The following is a 20549-nucleotide window of genomic DNA, read 5'->3' as shown; positions in this document are numbered from 1 at the left end:
GGGTGGTTTGTCTCACCTAAGTAGTTATCATCTTCTGATTTCCCTGAGAAACTATGCTGCCGCACATCAATACTGGTAGCACCAGCTGGAATTCGAACCACGGTATTATAACCTGAAAAAAATTGAGCAGAAATTCAGCATACCATCGAAGCTCTCATTTTCATTAAGCATGGAAAAGATAGGCAATAAAGGAATATAAGTGTCATTACTGGATGCTTATAGTCAGGTGTATAATGAACCTTATCAAGATTGAATTTATGTTTGACATTAATACTTTCACAGAGAAAACGGGGTTAACAATTTTTTAGAATTTTCCTTCTCACAGTTCTTAGGAACAGATTCTTACCATAGTGTACGGTATTAAATGTTCCTGCCACTGTTTTGCATGAAGAATTATCGCCACCACAAACCCCACATTTATCTTTCCGGGCTTTTGAGTTTAAAACATGATCGCATCCAGCTTGCTTTTAAAAAGAAAACATTTGAAATAAATGGTGAGTAATGCAGAGATTACAAAATGGCAAGTCATGTATTTCTTTGAATGATATTCATTCAGAATGACACAAAAGCTGTCTCTTTAAACTTGCAAGGGCTGAGAACTCAGATTCTTTCTAGTTTTGCTAGGGAAATTGTGGCCCAAGATTTGGCAGCCAGGAATATCCTCAATCCTGACAGAGATGCAGAACATTTGCAGAGACATAGACCCTTGGGGCCCACCCTAATCTATGAAATCAAATGAGATTTTTTTGTATATTATGAAATCCTTAGGAACTTTATCTTCAGATTCCAGTTTAAAGAGATAGTGTACAAATAAGTACAGTGGGAAAAAAGCTCTGTAAAAAAAAGAATATGGTAGGGACTGTCTTCATTTTAAGAACATTCCTATTCAGTTCAGACTATTGCTGCTGCCCTGTGGAATGTGTGATGTTGACATTTCACAAACTTTTAATATTTTGATAATATGTGCAATTCTCTATGTTCAAATATTGGCCATGAACAGGCAGGCAACAGTGGGAAATCCTTCGCTGTAGTTGACGTGAGCCCGCGAAGGATACCAGCAACAACCAGAAGATAAGAACAGAACTCAACTCTGAGGACTTCAAGGGAAACTTCTCCTGTGCCTGTTTGTGTTTCTGAATACCTGAAGGTCTTCTCAGAGGCCTAGGGAGTGCACCCCCAAAAAACTGCATTTTGAAAATAAAAACCTGCATTTTGAAAAACACAACTCAAATTCTTGTCTACCTGGTTCCTCGTTTTAAACTTGTCTTTGAGGAGAAATTTAATGTGTGGCAAACCTATGACCACCAAGAAAAACTGAGTTGTAGTGACAACTTGGGAAGTAGGAAAAGATTTTAGGAACTTACACTCACATCCATCTGATACATCCATGGAATTCAACAATGCAATGGACTAAATGAAGGTACAATGTTATCTCAGAATGTGGCTGTGTTAGGAATTATTTCTGACTGGTAAGAACTGTGAAATGATATCACACACATACCAAACACACATACACACATATCCTAAAAGAAATAATAGTTTTGATGCATTATTGTTTGCCAGAAATGTCTATATTTCCCTTTCAGAAATAATCAAAGGTTTATCTCAGACAGACACCATCATGTGTAACATTACAGAGAAACCTGAGTGTGATCATATGTTCCCATGGCATCTTTCTGCAGCTGGGTATTCAGTCTAGAATCATGTTTTATCAGGTATCATTCACACTTAACCTTGAGCAGAAAGATTATAGTAAAGTTTGTATATACATTATCAATCTGAATTTTCAAGAGAAAGTTTTTGTAGACATGTCCCCTCAACTCCTCCTTTAAAGACACACACAAATCCACATACACAAAGAAGTAAAGAATGTCAAGAAAAATCTAAGGAAATGGCTCTCAAAGTTCGGCACACACTGGCATCACCTAATGCTGATATGGAGACCACACTCTAAGAACCACTTGCCCTGGAGATAGCACACAGATAGCAGCAGCTGCTATTCTGTTAAGGAAGCCACAACTTGGCAGCAAGACATCACAGTGAAGAGAATACTATCTGGCACATACCCGGCAAAGACCTTGGACACAGATATCATTTGTGTCTTGGCCACATGGAGTTCCATCTGTTACTCTGTCTCGTAGCTGGTAGTAGGCTGTACTCCCTGCTACCCTGCAGAACAATTTGCATCGGTCCTTGATCAGAACTAGAGAAGAGAAATGTGGTACAAAGTGACTTTCCGGTCTGGATCCCATACCAGACTGCCAAGGGCCTTTCACCGATATACTTACTTCCACTGTACTTTGGGACCCAACGCACATTTGGTTGCAGACCATTGATATTAAAATGCTTCCCATCAAATTGAGCGCACTGTTCCTCTCGGAAATCTCGCTTCTGCTTGGGGCATGGTTCAATGTTGCAGGACTTAAATTTCATCCTACGACCAACACAGTACTTTCCACCATTTTTGGGCCTAAGAAAAAAAAAGAGAACGCACACATATTATATGGTCGATTTCTCTTTACAGCACTATGTAGATCTTATAGCAAAGCAATTTTAAGATGAGTGATAACAGGATAGAACAAGTTCTGAAAGCTGAACTTGCATTCTGCCTTCTATCTCATTATGTTTATAACCAAGCCACTCACTTTTGCAAGACTTGGTCACTCTTACTGTGAAATGGGAAGTCAATAGTTGGTATGTTTGTTATGAATGTTAAAGTTAAAATGAAAGACCATGTACCTTAAATGCAAATATAAAGACTGGAATAGACAGTGATATTTCCTGCCATTATTCCTGCTGTTTATTCACTAAAGATCTTCAACTTTAAAAACGTAGAAAATAGAAGTTCTTCTTATCTTCCCTACTAAGCTATTCCTATAAAGACCATCCTAAATTTCACTCCATTCCACCTTTATTCATTTTCTTCCCCCAGTCTCTCCTGACAACCATTGCTTTTGTTTGTCTTATTTTAAAAATAAAGTGGAATAATGGGAATGAGTCCAGGTCCTGACTAACTTAATAGGAGTAGCAGCAGAGAGTATACTGGTTTCATTAACTTGTGTGTGAGAAGAATATGGAATATGCTTTGCAGAGCATCACAGAGCAAATTTAATCTTAGCATGCAACCCTACATGAATTTTCCAGATGTGACCCACAGAGTAAATTATACAACACACTTCCCACAGTCAACAGCTTGCCAAATTCATCATGGAAATGGGAAGATCAGAGAATCCTAGGAAGTGGGGCTCAATCACCAAAGGCTATGGCTAGAGTAGCTTGAATTTCACCACCACTCTAGGTCACCACTGAGATGGAAAAGTTCCCACCTTTATTTCTTTAGAATAATTCAGAACATAAGAAGCATATTTATTGTTGCTGCTGCTGGGTTTTATGTTTGTTTTTGTTTTATCTTCTTAAGCAAAGATTTGGAGGAATGCAAATTCTACCCATGCCCATCACATACAGGAATGGTTGTTTAGCTGAGTAGGTAAGACTCTGAAATTGGAGCTGGGTGCCAATCTTGGCCCAAGACTCACTATGTGACTTTGGCCAAAGTTTTTAGCTGCCTTGAGTTTCTGTTTCTTTAAAAGGAGCACACAAACACACACATACATACATCTTTGCTTGCAAATATTTTATGCCAGTATCATGAAATGAATCTGATCCCACTCTACAGTTATTTTGTTTTGAAGATCAAATGTGCATTGTGAGGCAGCACTGAATAGCCTACCCCACCTTGGTATGAGACTGCCTTAAACAGGCTCCCATGATCAAAGGTTTGTCATGCAAGTTAAGAGCCTGGGCTATACAGTTAGAAGCTGGGCAACTGCGTGAACTACCTGGTCGCTCTGAACTCTGTCTTGCATGTGTAAAAACAGAGATCTGAAAGACTCTAAGCAAACAAGGAGGTAGGCAAGGAATCTGTTAAATATTTACTATTTATTATGAAGAAGACTACATCTGTGGATACAAAATGGCAGGAAATCTAGCATTTGTGACTTGCCAGAACTCACTCAATATCTTACTCAGTATCTCACTTTGGAAAGGCAGCTGAGTTACTTCCATACCCGGCTCAGAAAGTTAAGAACGTGTCCCAAGAACACATTGTGAGCAGCAGAGAGAGTGCTGGAATTCAAGTTTATCTGGTTTTTCCCTCTGTAATCTTTTTGCTATATTATCCAGGAGCTATGAATCCAGAATCATGGTTTTTTTTCTTTATGTTTTTAATGATTCAGTCTTGGTTTCCAGGATACCAAGTTATTCTTTTAGTGCCAAGAAGCCCAGTCTCCTGCATAAAGTGACACAGATTTCACATGAATAATACACCAGGCTCATTCACCTGAAAGACTTAAAGCAAATGAATTGCTGAGCAAAGAATCTGGTAAATATTTACTATTTATCATGAAGCCCACTAATTTAAAACAGCCGAACTTTGTTGGAAAAAAGCCCTCCTTCAAACTGTTCTCAACTGAAATGATATTTGTGGATTCTTTTAAAATTTTCTTGTTGATGGGGTCAGAGATTTATACAGGGGGTGTTTGCATTGTATGTAGCTGGCCCAGGTTTGATCTCTGGCACTTACGAATGATCCCCAGAAGAGTTCAGAGAAAGGGGGTATACCCTCCAAATATTCACATCCAATGCAGTAAAATACATCAATAAATAAAATATTCTGGCCTAACTAAAGTAGATGATGATTTATATATTTCTTGGAAGGAATTCATTTTCTTTTTTTTTTTTTTTTTTTTTTTGTGGTTTTTGGGTCACACCCGGCAGTGCTCAGGGGTTATTCCTGGCTCCAGGCTCAGAAATTGCTCCTGGCAGGCACGGGAGGACCATATATGGGACGCCGGGATTCGAACCGATGACCTCCTGCATGAGAGGCAAACGCCTTACCTCCATGCTATCTCTCCGGCCCCAGGAATTCATTTTCTTTCACTTTGAAAGAAAATGGATTTTTTCCTTTTGTTTCTCCCACAACAACTCTTAACTCACTTGAAATTTATCCTATGCAACAGTTCTTTGGATTGCAAATGATTCATTCCCTTCAGAGAGCAAGTTTCCACCTTTATGTACCAGGACCACTGCCAAAAGGCAAGTGACATTTTGCGATTTATTTTTTAGGAATGGCAGTTTTAAGAAACAACACACAGAGAACTTTTCATGATAAGAGCAATTTTTGATTGTTTGGGGGGTCACATCTGGCAGTATTTGGGGGCTCTTCTCAGCTTGGAGCTGGTGAATCACTCCTAGAGGTATTGGGTGACCCTTCAGTAAAGAGATAGAACCCAGGTCTGAATACAAAGCATATACTCAGTGAGTTGAGCTTAAAAGGAGCAATTTTGCTCAGAGTTACTGATATGGACTTTGGAAACAGGGCTTGAATCCTAGACTAGTCTCTTTAGAGCAGTGCAATTTTAGGCAAATCACTTAATCTCTCTAAGCCTTGGTCTCCCTCCCTGTAAAAAAAAAAAAAAAAGATGGTGCTAATCTCTACTTCATAGGGATAACAGAGGGGAATTGAGTAGAACACAATTAAAGCCTCTGAATAAGATCTGTCACATGGTCAATGCTTAGCTATAAGGAGGATCTAAAAACTATAGCCCCAGGATCAAATCTGTTGACAGTTTATTTTTATAAAACCATGAAGATAAGAATAGTTTTTACACTTCGAAATTAAAAAACAAAAACGTTAACACCTAAGACAGTGGAGATTTTAATTCCAGTGTTCCTAAATAAAGTCGCATTAGAAAAGGCAAATTTTGACTTGTTGTCTGTATATTATTTTTTTTCACTTTAACAGTGACACTGAAGAGTTGAGATAGAGTCTCTGATTTTTCAGTTGAAAACATTTACATTTGTGCCATTCTAGAATAAAGTCAATTCCCTACTGAGTCCTGCACTGTGGTAATTTTGCAATTCCTGTTGCTGATTGTGCATAGTCCCACTACAGTTGCATCCTTGCTGGAAAGGCCACAAGCTAATTATATGAGCTCTGTGTTCAGAGATTCAGGTATGTTCATCAGCCAAAAATGCATGATCTGGATTTTCCTCCTATGCCATTTCTTGGAACAGTTCTTTCTATATGTAATCCCTCTATGACTTTATTTGTACTTCTTTATGTAAAGGGCAGGTTATATATTACTAAGGAACATAGATATATTTTTGAAATTTATAAAAAATTTTCTGTTTCTAGGAATGTGACTTATTCTGATTGCAAATATTACATAATAGGAAAAGCTTTTGATAAGTCAATTTACCTTCAGGATGGAAGGAATTGACTTTGCAACTAAATAATTTAGCTAGCTAGGAATATTTCTTCCATGGAAGCAAATGGGAAAAATTCCATGAAATGCAGACATTAAAAATAATATATGTAGGACAAAGGAGAGTATTCAGTGCTAGAACATGGTGCGAAATCCTGAGTTTGATCTTTGCATAGCCCTAACTTTGAAGATCTTTTAATAACATTATATGTTGGGGCCTGAGATAGAACACAGCAGGTAGAGAGCTTGCTTTGTATGTCTCCAATCTAGTTTTCATGCCTAGTTCCACATATGTTCCCCCAGGATAACCAGTTATCAATGACCTCTGCGTACAGAGTCAGGATTAACTCCTGAGTACTAACAGGAGTGCTCAAAAATAAAACAAACAAACAAAAATGTTACATGTCAGGGACAGAATAGAAATTCAGAGATAGGGGTGTACTCCTTGAATACACAAGGCTTGGAGTTTATCTGCAGCACTATATAATTCCCCTGAGGGCCACTAGGCATAGAACTGGAGGACCAAGTACTGCTGAGCCAGAGCAGCATTGAATCTCTGAATCCCACATTGAACCATATGGTATTGTTGGTTACATTTTGCTAGGAATGGCTCCCTGAGTCCCTGAGCATTGCCTAGGAGATGAAAATGGAAATAGAGATGGAAATGATGTAGCGCAATTGCTGTATTAATTACTGGAAATGTATTTAGCACAGTCAAATTGAATCTGTATTTCAAGAACTTATTACAAACCATGTCTGTTGACAGGGAAAAAAAATCACAATGCTGCAAGGCCAAAACTATAAAGCAATTGTTGCCAAGATCATCACAAGTGGAAAAAAAGATAGAATATTGGATAGGGCGCTTTCCTTGCATTTGACTTAGCCAGGTTTAATCCCCAGCACTCCATATAGTTTCACTAGCCTCAGCAGGAGTGCTGTTTAAATACAGAGCCAGGAGTAAACCCTGAGTACTGCAGCAAGTGGTCCAAATATCAATAGCAACAACAAAGATAATCACAGGTATATTAAAATCTCAACAAAGGCTAAACTTTATTCACAGATAGTTTGAACAGACATCTCGACTCGAATGCTTACTTAGTATGAATATGGGCAGAAAGGTGTTTAGGAGATCACAAGGAAGACATTTTTCTAAAGATACAAGTAGTCCTAGATGACAGTGTGTTTCCTATACTTAAAAATTGTAAGAAGTTATCAATTGTAGAGATGCTGAAAGGCTATTCAAAGATTAAATGAATAAAGCAACGTGTTTTTTGAGCAACCATTTATGTAGGTAGGTATCTATCAATTCATCAGTTTATAGTTCATCCACAGAAACCAATTTTCCCCTTTTATTTAAACATTTAACCTTAAATTTATTTAATTCAATGCTTAAAACATTTTTTCTGCTCCAATTCTTGGAGATTAAATGATAGATTAGTTTTCTTAGATAAAATATGTTTGGCATCTCTTATGTAATATGTCATGGCAATTTATGTAGTGAAAGTATAGTTTGAACTATCTAGTTCACAATCTTTTATCCCCTTCAAATGCAGGAATTTATTCTTGTTTTCATCTGTATCTTAATTTACAAAGAAAATAAAAGCACAGAAAAAGAGAAATGTGTTACCTTTCCTACAGAGCTGTAGTGTCACTACTCAAAAGGCCATTTTGTTCCAGTCATAGTAAGTCAAGAACCAAATTTGGAATGCAAAATAACAAGTACAAGGTTGAATGGTCTGCTAATTGCATCACTGAGTGCCAACCCTTGGGCTTGCTTTAATACTCCACATTATGTCCGAGGAGTTGTCTGATTTTACAACTTACTCTATTACACTGCTTATAGATTAGGTGACTGTATAAATAATGGTTATTCAAAGACACTTTGAAAATGAAAGGAGGAACAATAACTTCTCCATGACAGTTATACAAACTGTCCTAATAACCCAGAAATTATACTCATTTTTGTCTATAAGAGTGAGTTAAAATAGATTTTAAAAAGTAATGCTGCATTTTAAAGACTAAACAGATATTAGACCCCGTTTTTATGACAGAAAATATATACCACTCTATACCAACTGTGTCCAACAAAGGGCAGAGTTTTACAGTTTGCTCACTGAATGAAGCATACTCTCATATACTACAATAAAGCCTTTTCTCTTTTAGCTTTTATATTTTCAAAGGAAAAAATATAGTATAATGTGATGCTAAATAAAAGCATATAAATCACAGAAGCACAATAAAATATAATTTCTTGCCTAATTAATGAAGACATATCTTGGATTCTAAAAATTAAATTCATATTATATCGGAAGGGTAGACTATCAGTGAATGGGGGGCTGTTTCCCTCAAACTCCTTGAAAATCATGACACCAACCACTTGCACATTCTACATAATGAACCATCTGCTGTGTGATTTCCTACAAACAAGCTTTAAGAGTCCAGCTGAAACTCGGACCTGCTCTCCACTTTTTCTACCTCCCTTTCTCTAGTCCTAGGGTTTCCCCCATTGTACCTTATGTTTCCAGGGGCAGTCTCCTTCCTGCACGAAGTGGGGGCATCCCAAAGTGCAAATAACTCGGAGGAGTTTTAATGAAATGATGTCAGTGCTGACACTCAACTAGGTGGGTTGTATTATTTTAAAACCTCCCACAGCAAACAGCGAGGACAAGGACCTCTAATTGAAGTCTTTAATGAGCGGTTTCTAGCTTCTGAATGTGAAGCTCTCTGCTTCACTTTGAAGCTCAAGATTCCTTCCCGCTGTGAGCTTTACACTGGCTGATTTTCTTTGTCTGGCCCTTTCCAATTATGGAGTGATTTATCTCTCTCCACTTCCCACATCACTTCTAGAATTGCTTTAAGACTTTTTTTTTTTTTTAAGACCAAACAGACCAAATACTCTTTTGAATGGGAGACTCTGGAGTAAAAATTTAAAAGTGTGTACTCATCATAGTATGCCCTCATCATAGTAATACTTACGATAACAACATGGTTCCATATAGTCACCAAGTATTATTCAAGATCTTTTTAAATCTTTTTCCTAGCTTATAATGTTTTACTTTCTCTTAGCTTACAATGTTTATTATGTATCTTCAACAATACAAAACAGCTAGGATATATGACTAATTTTTAAAGGATTTTTTAATAATTAAACTAGATAGCTTAATTTTGTTATATAATATTTAATGCAAATAAGCACATACTTTATCTATGATTCCATTTTTTTTTTGTTTTTGGGGGCCATATCTAGTGATGCTCAGGGGTTACTCCTAGCTATGTGCTCAGAAATGCTCCTTGCTTGGGGGACTATATGAGATACCAGGGATCAAACCCAGGTCTGTCCTTGTCAGCCGTGTGCAAGGCAAGCACCCTACCAGTGCGCTATTGCTCTGGCTCTGATTCCATTTTTTTAAGAAAATCTTCTTAAAAATCCACAGCAATGCTTGTGGACTGGGGTCTACTCCCAGTAATCATGGTGATTTGGATCTAACTATTCAAGGATCAGCTCAGCCATGTCATACTTCGGACCCAATAGTGCTGGGGCTACCAGGGCTATACACATTTGTCTTGGGGTGAATGGAAAGTTTGTGGCACGGGAGATTAAAATCAGGACTTAATGCATGCCAGGCATATGTTCTGCTCCTTAGAGTCATATTTCTAGCATTTACTATCTTTTGCAAACACCCGATGTTCTACATATCTAGTAGTTTTTATTGGTTACTCCTTATGTGGAATACATACATGATGCCAAAACTTTTGCATCACATAGACCTTGTGATGGAATTTTAAAGCATAAGCTATTTGCACACTATTATAAGAACTTCAAAATACAGACTTTATAGAAAATCTAATCTTCATAGTCATAGTTACATTTCTAGGTTTATAGCCTAAAAACTATGCCTTAGTATTGCTTAGTTGTCCTTAGTGGAGGCTAATATGTGCTGTTACTATTATTGTCAATTATGATATCCTTAGAGCTTAGACAGAAGTACTTAGGAACTATCAAGGCCAGGCCTGACTATGCTTGAGAAAGCCTTGAAGAACCAGTAATTGAATCCAAGGCTATGCACATGCTCTGTGTGTTCTCTATCACTTGAGTCACATCCTGTGTTCCACCAGGGGGCAAATATTACATAAACATAAGTGAAAGAATCTCAATGATAGAACACAAACTTTGAATGTGTGAGGCTCTATTTCAATAACCCAACTCTGCAATCAAACAATGAATCTATCAATGTCAGAAAATTAAGGATTTTTTAAAAATAATTATTGTATGTAATTTATATTGCAGAGTATTTAGATTAGGACTAGAAATTAGATATGTTTGCAGTATTCACTCTGTCCTTTCTGGTTTTCACAATTCAGGATTTTCCTATTTATAAAATGTCAAAGCCAGATCCTCACTAGCTCTTTTCTTACCTATGAACAACCACTTGGAAAGATTAGCCTCCACTGCTGTGTCAAAGCAACCTTATGGCATTATGCCACTCCCCTTAGTTAGTCCACCAGTTTGGCTCTCTCTACAATCAAGTTTGCACACCTTTCTGTAGGTTCTGAAAATCATTGAATATTTTTGGGTGAAATAATGGTGCATAATCCCAAAGCAGCTGGCTCTTAAAAATTGATGCTGGGAGCTAGAAAGAACCAGAAAAGCTGGAGTGCATGTCTGGCATGGAAAGGGCTCGGATTCTTACCCCAGTATCACATGACCTCCAACACATGCTGCTAGGAGTAGCAACATTGCTGGGGAGAGGCCAAAGCAAACAAAAATGTTGTTATTGGTTTATGTATCTGAAAACTCGCCCTACTCTGTAAAGTCTTTTTGGACATTCTAATCCAAATAGGATCAATGACAATAATACCATGTATTACTTTCTAATCCTTTATACTTAATACATCTTAGAGTCATGCAAAATTGGACATTATACCTCATAATTGAAGATGGTTATCACTTAATCTACTTATAATTAGTCTCCTCAATAAACATATGTTTGCCAAGAGAGATGCTGGAGGGGGGGGGGGATCTAATTTTATTTGAACACGTAAATTTTAAGAAGGTTAGGTAGGTAAAGACAGTTATGAAAACAGAATGAGAATTATTCCCACAAGAAAAATACTCCTAATCTGGCAAACTGTCAGGTTGTAGCTTGGGACCTTAGATGTCATACCCATATAACAATTATAAGAATTTGAAAATCAACCCTGACTTGGGACACCAAGGTTCCTTGGCATCTCCTAATGAAGCTGTGGGAGTCTAAATGTCTTGAAAAGCATTTTAGTAGCTCACTAGACTGGGTATTATTATGTACAAATGGAAAATAAATGTCCTATTTTTGTTTGCTCATGAAGATTTATTTATTAAACAAATTTAATAATTAGCAAACTATTCCAAGCCCAGGGAGCAGTGAGTTTTACCTACGAAAATTGGGAAAGATACTAACCAATACAAAAGCATCAACTGTTGGGTAGATAAAAACTTGTACAAAAAGGTGTCAATGGAAAAATAATATAGAGGGCAAATGTTAGGAAACAAACAAACAGGTACCATTGAGCTAGATTGCCCTGAATGTCTATTAATTCTTTAACTTGGCAAGATATCTTTATCACTTCTAGCTAAAGAATTAATTCCAAATTTACCTTAAAGGAACAGTTCATTCATGCTAATCTTATAGGAACATCTACAAATACTAGGACTCACTCTGGTCTGTTGCACTCTCGACTAGCTATTTTGATGCCTCCTCCACACGTTCTTGAACAGATCCCAAAGTTAGTCCAACTTCCCCAGGATCCATCAATCACAGGAACATCTGTTTCTTTGGTAACACAAAATCCAAACTTGCAGTGCTGTGATCAATAAGGGAAACAGGGATGAGAGCTCAGTTCTTGATAGACAGTCTAAAAATGCATCATGCATTACTTCTTGCCACATTCTAAAATATATATCATGCATTCACTTATTTGCCACGTTCTGCTAGGAAATAAAACAATTTCATCATTTATGTGAATCAAGAATGCTGTCAACACCTTTATCTGGTACTTACTGATGATGGCTGTGTCTTCATTTACAACATGCATGACTAAAACTGACCAATAAGTGGTTGGCTCCAAGCTGTCAGGTAATGCCAAAGGCCAGCTTTGAAGGGCTCAATTACTTGGAAAATGAGGAGAGGAATGGACAGATCATTTGTATACAGTCAGTATCAAAGTGAGTTACTGGAGTTACCTAGTGAATCTCCATCAACAAGGTCCAGAAATATAAGTTTGGCAAAATATAATGCTTTACTGCATCCCATAGATTTAAAGGAAAAATGGGAGAGAGAAAAGGCAAGTTCCCTGATTTCTATAAAACCAATTCACCAAATCATATAGGTTGAGACTAAAGCTTGAAGGACATGTGACAAGAAGCCCTAAACTTTATTGCCTTATTTTACACACACACACACACACACACACACACACACACACACACACACACACACACACACACACACACACACACACACACACACACACCTAATGGTTTCAAATCTCGAGCCTGGCACAGGAAGCAGGCCATGCTGTTTAAAACAAAACAAAACAAAACAAAACTTCTCAGCGGGACAAGCGGGTCGAGAAACCCATTTCAGCCCTCTGCCATTGTTGGGGTGTGAGGCCCTGACATAAAGCTGAGGTCACTGAGTGGTAGACAAAGACAGAGAGGCAGCAGTGGCGGCAGGAGGGTGACGCCCCGCTGCTTGCTCAGATCTCTGAAGCAGAGCTGGTGGGAGTTGCTGCACCACCAAGATTTAGCCATAGGGAGGAGACAGGCAGAGAGAGAAGAGGTCCCCAGGTGGGAATAGAAGTGTGTGTGAGGAAAGTGGCCAAATGCAAGGTGAGGATCTCGGTGGAAATGGCTGATCCCAAAATAGGATTCAAAGTGTGCTCTTAAGCTTTCTCCATTCTGCAGCTTTGTCCTGTGTAATTATCCTCTTAGATTCTATCTAAAGATGCCTCTCCTTTCCCTAGGCTGTTTGACTGAGGTTTTAAAAGTTCTCCTTGCAAAGAATTTAGACCAACACCATACCCAGGATATGTGACTTAGGGCGCAGATGACCACATTACTTCCTGAAGTTATTATAATTATTTTGTTTGTTTTGTTTGGGGGCCCCACCTGGCAATGCTCAAGGGCTTCTTCCTGGCTCTGTGTTCAGGGATCACTCCTGAAGGTACTAGACCATATATGGTGCTGGGGATTGAACATGGTCAGCAAAGCAAGCACCTTATCCACTGTTGAATTTATTTTGCATTTGCCTATAGAACAGTCCCAGATATTTCTTGGAATACGTGTGCATGCAAATAAATGGAATGAGAAGCAGTTTTGTCTAGAGCAGGGCTACTTAAACATTTTTCTAGGCAAGGGTGTCTGCCCGCCAGAAAAATGTACAGAGTCATATTTGATAGGCAGATAATCAGACATTTATTGATAACTGCCAAAAATTACTTTAAGACAAATTTTAAATGTATATGGTCATGAAACACATTTTTCATTAAAGGTTTAAGAAGCTATAGCACATTTTACAATAAGAATGTAACATGAGCCACACATGCAATTTAAAATGTTCAAGTCACAGGGCTGGAGAGAAGGAACAGTGGGTAGGGCAATTGCTTTGCACAGGGCCAACCCTGGTTAGATCCTTGGCATCCTATATCATCCCCCAAGAAGTGCCAGGAGTAATTCTTGAGTGCAGAGACAGGCATAACCCCTGAGCATTGCCAAGCATGGCTCAAAATCAAAATCAAATTTCTAGCCATACTTTATGCAGTAAAATGAAAATTAATTTGATCCTGCTTAAAGTATCAAAAACATTACTTTCCTAGGCCTAACCAAGGTAAAATGAGGTTTTGACATTTCTTTTTCATCCTAGGTGTTCAACCAAAACCTATTATGTATCTTCACTTAAGCAGTCTCAATTCAGACTGACGTTGCATAGTTCTTACCCTACCCTGAGGATTACGGGCTACCAGGTTAGACAGCACGGGTCTAACAGTGACAAATGGTCTGGCTGTGACTGGTGACACATCTACAAATACTATGACCTTTGGTGAGTCACCAAACTCTGCTCCCTTAACTAAAAATGGGGACCTATCTGTCAAAGTTGTCTTGAAATTAACATTAGAAACAGTATATGACACATCTAGTACATGCCTGAGAATAAATGTAAGGATTGCGATGATCATAGAAAAAGTTACACAGTTTTATATTGTCAGGAAGCATTCTAAGCACTATGTACCTTTCTTAGTGCATTTAATCCTCACAATACACTTGCAATATGGAGTATAGCACTCATTTCTACAGAAAAGAAAACCTTCTATACTAAAGAGGACTGCATATAAAATATGGGAAAAAGCTGAGACTAAAAATCAGACCATTAAACTCAAGGGAATACTCTCAACAGTGATGCATGCTGCTTCTATGAGCAAATGGGAAGGATCTAAATAAAGACTAACATTTAAATCAAAAGCAAGATTAATGAGAAAATGCAAAATTCACTCTCTCCTTTATCCTTGGTAACAGAATCTATATTTTAAATTCCCTTATAAAAGAAGTGATCAAAGAGAACTCAGTAAAATTCATAGAGTGAAATTCTTTAAGGAATTCCCTTAACTCCTTGCTCTTTAGCTTCTGCCTAGAATTCACACTTGATGGCTTGATCTAGAGCAGCTATTTTGTGACCTTAAGGTTGGCATTCATTTCCTTAAGATAATAAAACAGAAATAAATGGGACCAGAGTGATAGCACAGGGTAGGGCGTTTGGGTTTGATCCCCAGTGCCCCATATGGTCCTACAAGCCAGGAGCAATTTCAAAGCACATAGCCAAGAGTAACCCCTAAGGGTGGCCCAAAATCCAAAAAAAAAAAAAAAAAAGAAAAGAAAAGAAAAGAAATTAGGACTCTGAGTCTTTGGTGATATTTTGAGCTGCCACAATAGTTTCAAACTCTGGGATAATTTTTTACTTTCAGAAAAGAAACAGTTTTGTTATATTACTATAATTCCTAATTATGAACCAAACTCCTTACTATGATATATTTGTAGTTATAACTGATGCTTAAATTTGGTCCTGGGGCTGGCGAGGTGGCGCTAGAGGTAAGGTGTCTGCCTTGCGGGCCCGGAGAGATAGCTCAGCGGCGTTTGCCTTGCAAGCAGCTGATCCAGGACCTAAGGTGGTTGGTTCGAATCCCGGTGTCCCATATGGTCCCCCGTGCCTGCCAGGAGCTATTTCTGAGCAGACAGCCAGGAGTAACCCCTGAGCACCGCCGGGTGTGACCCAAAAAAAAAAAAAAAAAAAAAAAAAGGTGTCTGCCTTGCAAGCACTAGCCAAGGAAGGACTGCGGTTCGATCCCCCAGGATCCCATATGGTCCCCCAAGCCAGGGGCAATTTCTGAGCGCTTAGCTAGGAGTAACCCCTGAGCATCAAATGGGTGTGGCCCCCAAAAAATTGGCCCTTAAATTTCCCTGGCAGAAATGTAATTTATTAATTCTATACGTTAAAAGAAACTTCTGTATGTAGCCATAATAATAGGATTATTGACAGTTATTCAAAGGAGAGAAGAACAGAGGAAAGACCTGACAGATGATGCTGGGGGAGGCAGGTGTTTGACAAACTTATACCAAGATAATCTACTTTAACTAAACATATTAGGCAAACAGTAATAACAATTCATGGCTATCCCTTTATAAAAAGTATTATGTGGCTTCTAGTGCTTGAGCCAAAATATAGGTTTTTTTTCTAAAAATGTCTAAAATCATTTAAATTATATTTTACAACAATATATTTTTTTCAAAAAACTTGGAAAGAGAAACTTAAGGGTTAAAATAGCTCCAAGAAGATTTACAAGAGTTTCATACCTCAGACTCACAAATAAGATTAAAATGAAAATGTTAATGGAATAAACAATAGAATGAAAAACTAAAGAGACATGAGTGAGCCATTTATCAAAAGACTATTGTGTCAGCAGCCCCAGTTTAATGCTGAAGAAGCAATGCAGAAAAAAGAAAAATGGAAAAAAATAATGTAAGAGCAAAATAAATCAAAATTTCTCATGGAAAAAAAGGTGTATTACTGCCAAATCTATGAAAACAAAACAAAATACGAAGAATTTCTATGCTGACATACTCACCATCTTTGGCATTTGTAAAATGCATAAATACTCTTCAGGAGAATAAACACACATTTACCCACATTTTAGAAAAGCTGTTAGATTTGGACACTTTACTAAAACACAGCTAAACATGTATTTATCATTTTCTCTGCATAGTTGCTTCTCTATAGTCAAGTATGCCCCTTGGAATGTCCTAAAGTCTCTTGTTCTTGCTAAATACAAGGAGAAAGATTTCTGAAATATTTCCAACTTTCTCCATTCCTCAGGTATAAAATTACCATTTGCTCTCTTATATTCTGTTACAAAAACAGAAGGTAAGAAAAAAAACAGAAAGATATCTGCCCAAGATTTGCCTGTGTATATGTGTGTTTCACATTGCCTGGAACATTCCATTACCACATTGGATTTGAATTTGGTACCTGGTTTGTGACCATTTTACTTATTAATAGTCTCTTTATACCATTGAGAATCCTTTGTTGTGAGTTTTTCAGGATAACATATTTTAGAAACAGACCAGCAAGTGAATTAGGTTGACTGAGAAGCATAAGACCAGTGATTTTATTGTGATCAAACACATTCAATTTAAGTAATTAGGTTAGATGACTAACTCACACCAACTAACCAAGTCCTAAGCTAGGTTAATGTAGGTTACATTTTCTAGTAAAAATAAGATTTCGTGATTTTCAATAATCAAGTTTAATATCCCATATCAGAAAATCATTGTGCATATAAAAGAGTGCCTTTTTTTTTAAAATGTCCTAAACAATGACGACTGAGTCTCCAGTCAAAATGTTGCCTATTTCTAGACCCAGACAGAAAAACTGATGACGAATAACTTGCCTTTCCAGGCTCACATTCTGTCCCATCTGCCCAGGGTGTGTGTTGAGTCCGGCAGCCTTTGTTAGCTCCATCCACGTTGTTGCACCAGAGACGTCTACACTGCATCTGCTCAATTCAATGGGACAAATTCATTGAATAGGAAATAGCAATGAAGCAATGGATACCTTCAAATTATATTGTGCCAATGATATAAGGGTGGTTAGAAAGGGGTTTTATCTCCTACTAGAAAAAAACTATAAACACTATAAAAAATATAACAAGGAATAGACAGAACAGACATGTCTATATTTGGTAGGACTTGAAATGTATTAAAAGAGAACTATGTACTTAAAATATACATGATGTCATCTTGTCTTCAGTAATATTTCTCTACATTCTAGATGAAGAAACTGAGGCTCAGAAGAACTAAAAAGCATGCATAGTGAAGTGTGTGATTTGCGTTTAAGTTTGTGATGAGCTGTTGTGATAAGCAAATATGATTAACTGTGAAATTATTAAAGTTAAGCTGGACATCAAAATGAGTGTTCTTCCTATTTCTGATTGTATTATGACTGACTCATTTCAGGGACTTTCAGGGGTTGTCAGAGGAAAAAAAAAGAATAAAATTTTGAAATATTTCAGATATACAAGAATTAAAAACAATAATACAATGGTCACTCCTATCCATACCACTGAATTAGAAGGGGACTTAGGCATAGCTAAAGATACTGTTCTGTGCTCATTTGAGATCCAGTCTTTTCCCTTCCCCACAGAAGGACGGACTGCTGTCCTGAGTGGTGTTCATCATTTCTATAGTTTTTATCATAAATGTTGGACTATCTACTAATAACATGCAACATTTTAGCTTTAAACAAGTAATACTCCTCAGCATATCTTCAAATGTTGATATATACTGTAACTTATTTTTCCCTCTCTACTAACTCCACCTTGTAGATTTATTCCTAGTTGATATGACTGAGCATAAAATATAGCCAATACATTGTAACCCCAAGCAGGAACTACTTTACAAAATATGCCCTGCCCCAGATATAAAAATAAATTATACTTTTATCAAAAAGTGTTGGTTGGGGCCGGTGCAATAACACAGTGGAAGCATGTTTGCCTTGCATGTGGCTGACCTGAAATGAACCCGGATTTGAATTCTGGCATCCCATATGGTCCCTGAACTTTCCAGGAGTGATTTCTGAGTGCATAGTCAGGGGTAACCCCTTTGCTGAGTGTGGCCCAACCCACCCAAAAGTGTTGGAAGATACTAATATTTGTTAATAAAAATGTCTCAAATTATTCAGTCCTTTCTGTAGCTTTCTTCCTCCAGTTCTGACTAAGGCTGTACTCTACAAAATAATTTTTACCCTGTTATTTTAACTTATAAATATATAAAGAACATGTTTCTAAATGCACTTAATTTTTAACTATTATATAATATTCTACTAGGTAAAAACCCTGTAATTTGCTTACTTTTTTCTATTGTTGCATATTTGGGTTACTTCTATGTGAAATATCATAAGCAACACTGAAACATACATAATCATAAAATAAACTGTACTCAAAATCATGACATTTTCCACTGAGTCATTATACTTCCTGATTTGGCATACCATATTTGGCTTTTCCCATCAAAACAAAAAAACAACCACAAAGATATAACAGGTGTCCCAATGTAGCACAGTGTTTTTCACCTGCAGTTTTAGGGCTACTGGATCAATCCATTGATCTATATGTCCTCAACTCATACAAAATATCACACAATCACTAATAAAGTGACTATCAATAGTGATTTCAAGCCTAAAGTGATTACAGCAGCATTTCTCAATTAGGGGCCATAGTATACCCTGTGAACCCCAGGATATTCCAAGGGGTCCATAGGTAAAAATGCCAACCAAAGTTATATAGGAGACCGAGTTATTGTGTAGAAGTGTGAGGGCAAAGGAAAATTACAAGGTCAAAAGAAGACTATATCTGAAAAGATTGAGAAATATTGTGTTACAAGACACAGAAAGGACTAGTTAAAATGGAGAAACAGATTTGTCTCATGATCCAAAAGACACAGAAAGGACTAGTTAAAATGGAGAAACAGATTTGTCTCATGATCCAACTTTACAGCTTCTAAAAGAGTCCCTACAATAAAATTCTCCTGGATGGGTTCATGGGTATAAAAAGACAGGGAAAAAGGCTAAACACTTCCATGGCCTGTTCTATAATCTTGCCTTCTCTAAACTCACTTCTCAACTGTAAAATGAGAAATGAATCTTTTAAGTCATAAGGTGAACTAGACAGTATAGACCAAATACCATATAACACAAAATATTATAATTATTTACTACCATCAGTACCAACATCATCAACATACCATTCTCAATTTTCCCAGAATGAATAGTTTATATTAAAGAGCCAATGGAAAACTACACATCTAAAAAGACTAAAACCAACATGTGAGGGTGAAAGGAAATAGCTCCAAAATACTTACCATGTATGGGCACACCTGAGAACCTGGTCCAAATATCAATTCACATTGTTTGTCTACACTATAAAGAACTCCTGGAAGTTGAGCTGGCAACGGGTAGAGTCTGGATTCAGGTTCATTAAGCAAACACTCACCATAACCAGTGCTGTGGAAAGCAGAAAAATGTAGAGGTTGAAAGAAATAGAAGGCAATGGGCTATCAAAGGATATCCATAAAAATAAAAGCTACCTTACTATTTTAATGATAGAGAAGTTTTCTTTTATATTTTTATTACTATCCAGTATTTAGTTAAGAAACTTAATTTAAATTTTTGGGTGTATCCTTGTTTATAGGTATATTCACTAAACCAGGAAACATTTACCTGGTCTAGAATTTATCATACATGAAGATATTTTATGCTATTTTTTGGCATAATAGACTGAAAGTTTCTTAAGGAAAAGAGCAGTGTCTTTTTTATACAATTCCCTGTCCATAACAACAGTTGTGTTTATTAAATTTTTGCTGTTTGGTAACCACCTGAGTAAAGACATCAGTGACTCTGGAAATAAATTATTTTCTTTCTTTATAAATAAACAATATCATTTATAATATTTATTTTTATTGATCTGATATTTAAATTATAATATATAATACATCCTTTTATATTATGTATTTACATTTATAAATATTATTTATAAAGACAGACTATCCAGTTGACAGAAAATAGAGGGGCTGAAGATATAGTACAGTATGTAGGGTGCTAGACTTGCATGTGGCTAACCTGAGTTTGATCCCCAACATCACATATGGTCGCCCCAAGTCCACAGGGAGGGATCATTGAGTACAGAGCAAGGAGCAAGCCC

General features: G+C 37.1%; 1 protein-coding gene across 2 annotated transcripts in view; it reads right to left on the bottom strand.

The window, feature by feature from the left end:
• The window catches only part of ADAMTS9 (ADAM metallopeptidase with thrombospondin type 1 motif 9), a 179460-nt gene that overhangs the window by 113303 nt on the left and 45608 nt on the right, over nucleotides 1–20549 (bottom strand). For both annotated transcript variants that reach the window (XM_049777108.1, XM_049777109.1), the window contains 7 exons: nucleotides 19711–19852; nucleotides 17244–17348; nucleotides 11962–12107; nucleotides 2289–2470; nucleotides 2067–2203; nucleotides 347–464; nucleotides 17–112 (listed from right to left, as the gene is read on the bottom strand). In XM_049777108.1, the coding sequence (XP_049633065.1) occupies nucleotides 17–112; nucleotides 347–464; nucleotides 2067–2203; nucleotides 2289–2470; nucleotides 11962–12107; nucleotides 17244–17348; nucleotides 19711–19852 (926 nt within the window). The remainder of the gene's footprint in view (nucleotides 1–16; nucleotides 113–346; nucleotides 465–2066; nucleotides 2204–2288; nucleotides 2471–11961; nucleotides 12108–17243; nucleotides 17349–19710; nucleotides 19853–20549) is intronic.

The sequence above is a fragment of the Suncus etruscus genome, chromosome 7, assembly GCF_024139225.1.
Source record: "Suncus etruscus isolate mSunEtr1 chromosome 7, mSunEtr1.pri.cur, whole genome shotgun sequence".
NCBI classification, from domain to species: Eukaryota; Metazoa; Chordata; class Mammalia; order Eulipotyphla; family Soricidae; genus Suncus; species Suncus etruscus.
Note: the sequence above shows the minus strand (reverse complement) of the source record. Positions and strands in the feature narration are given on the sequence as shown.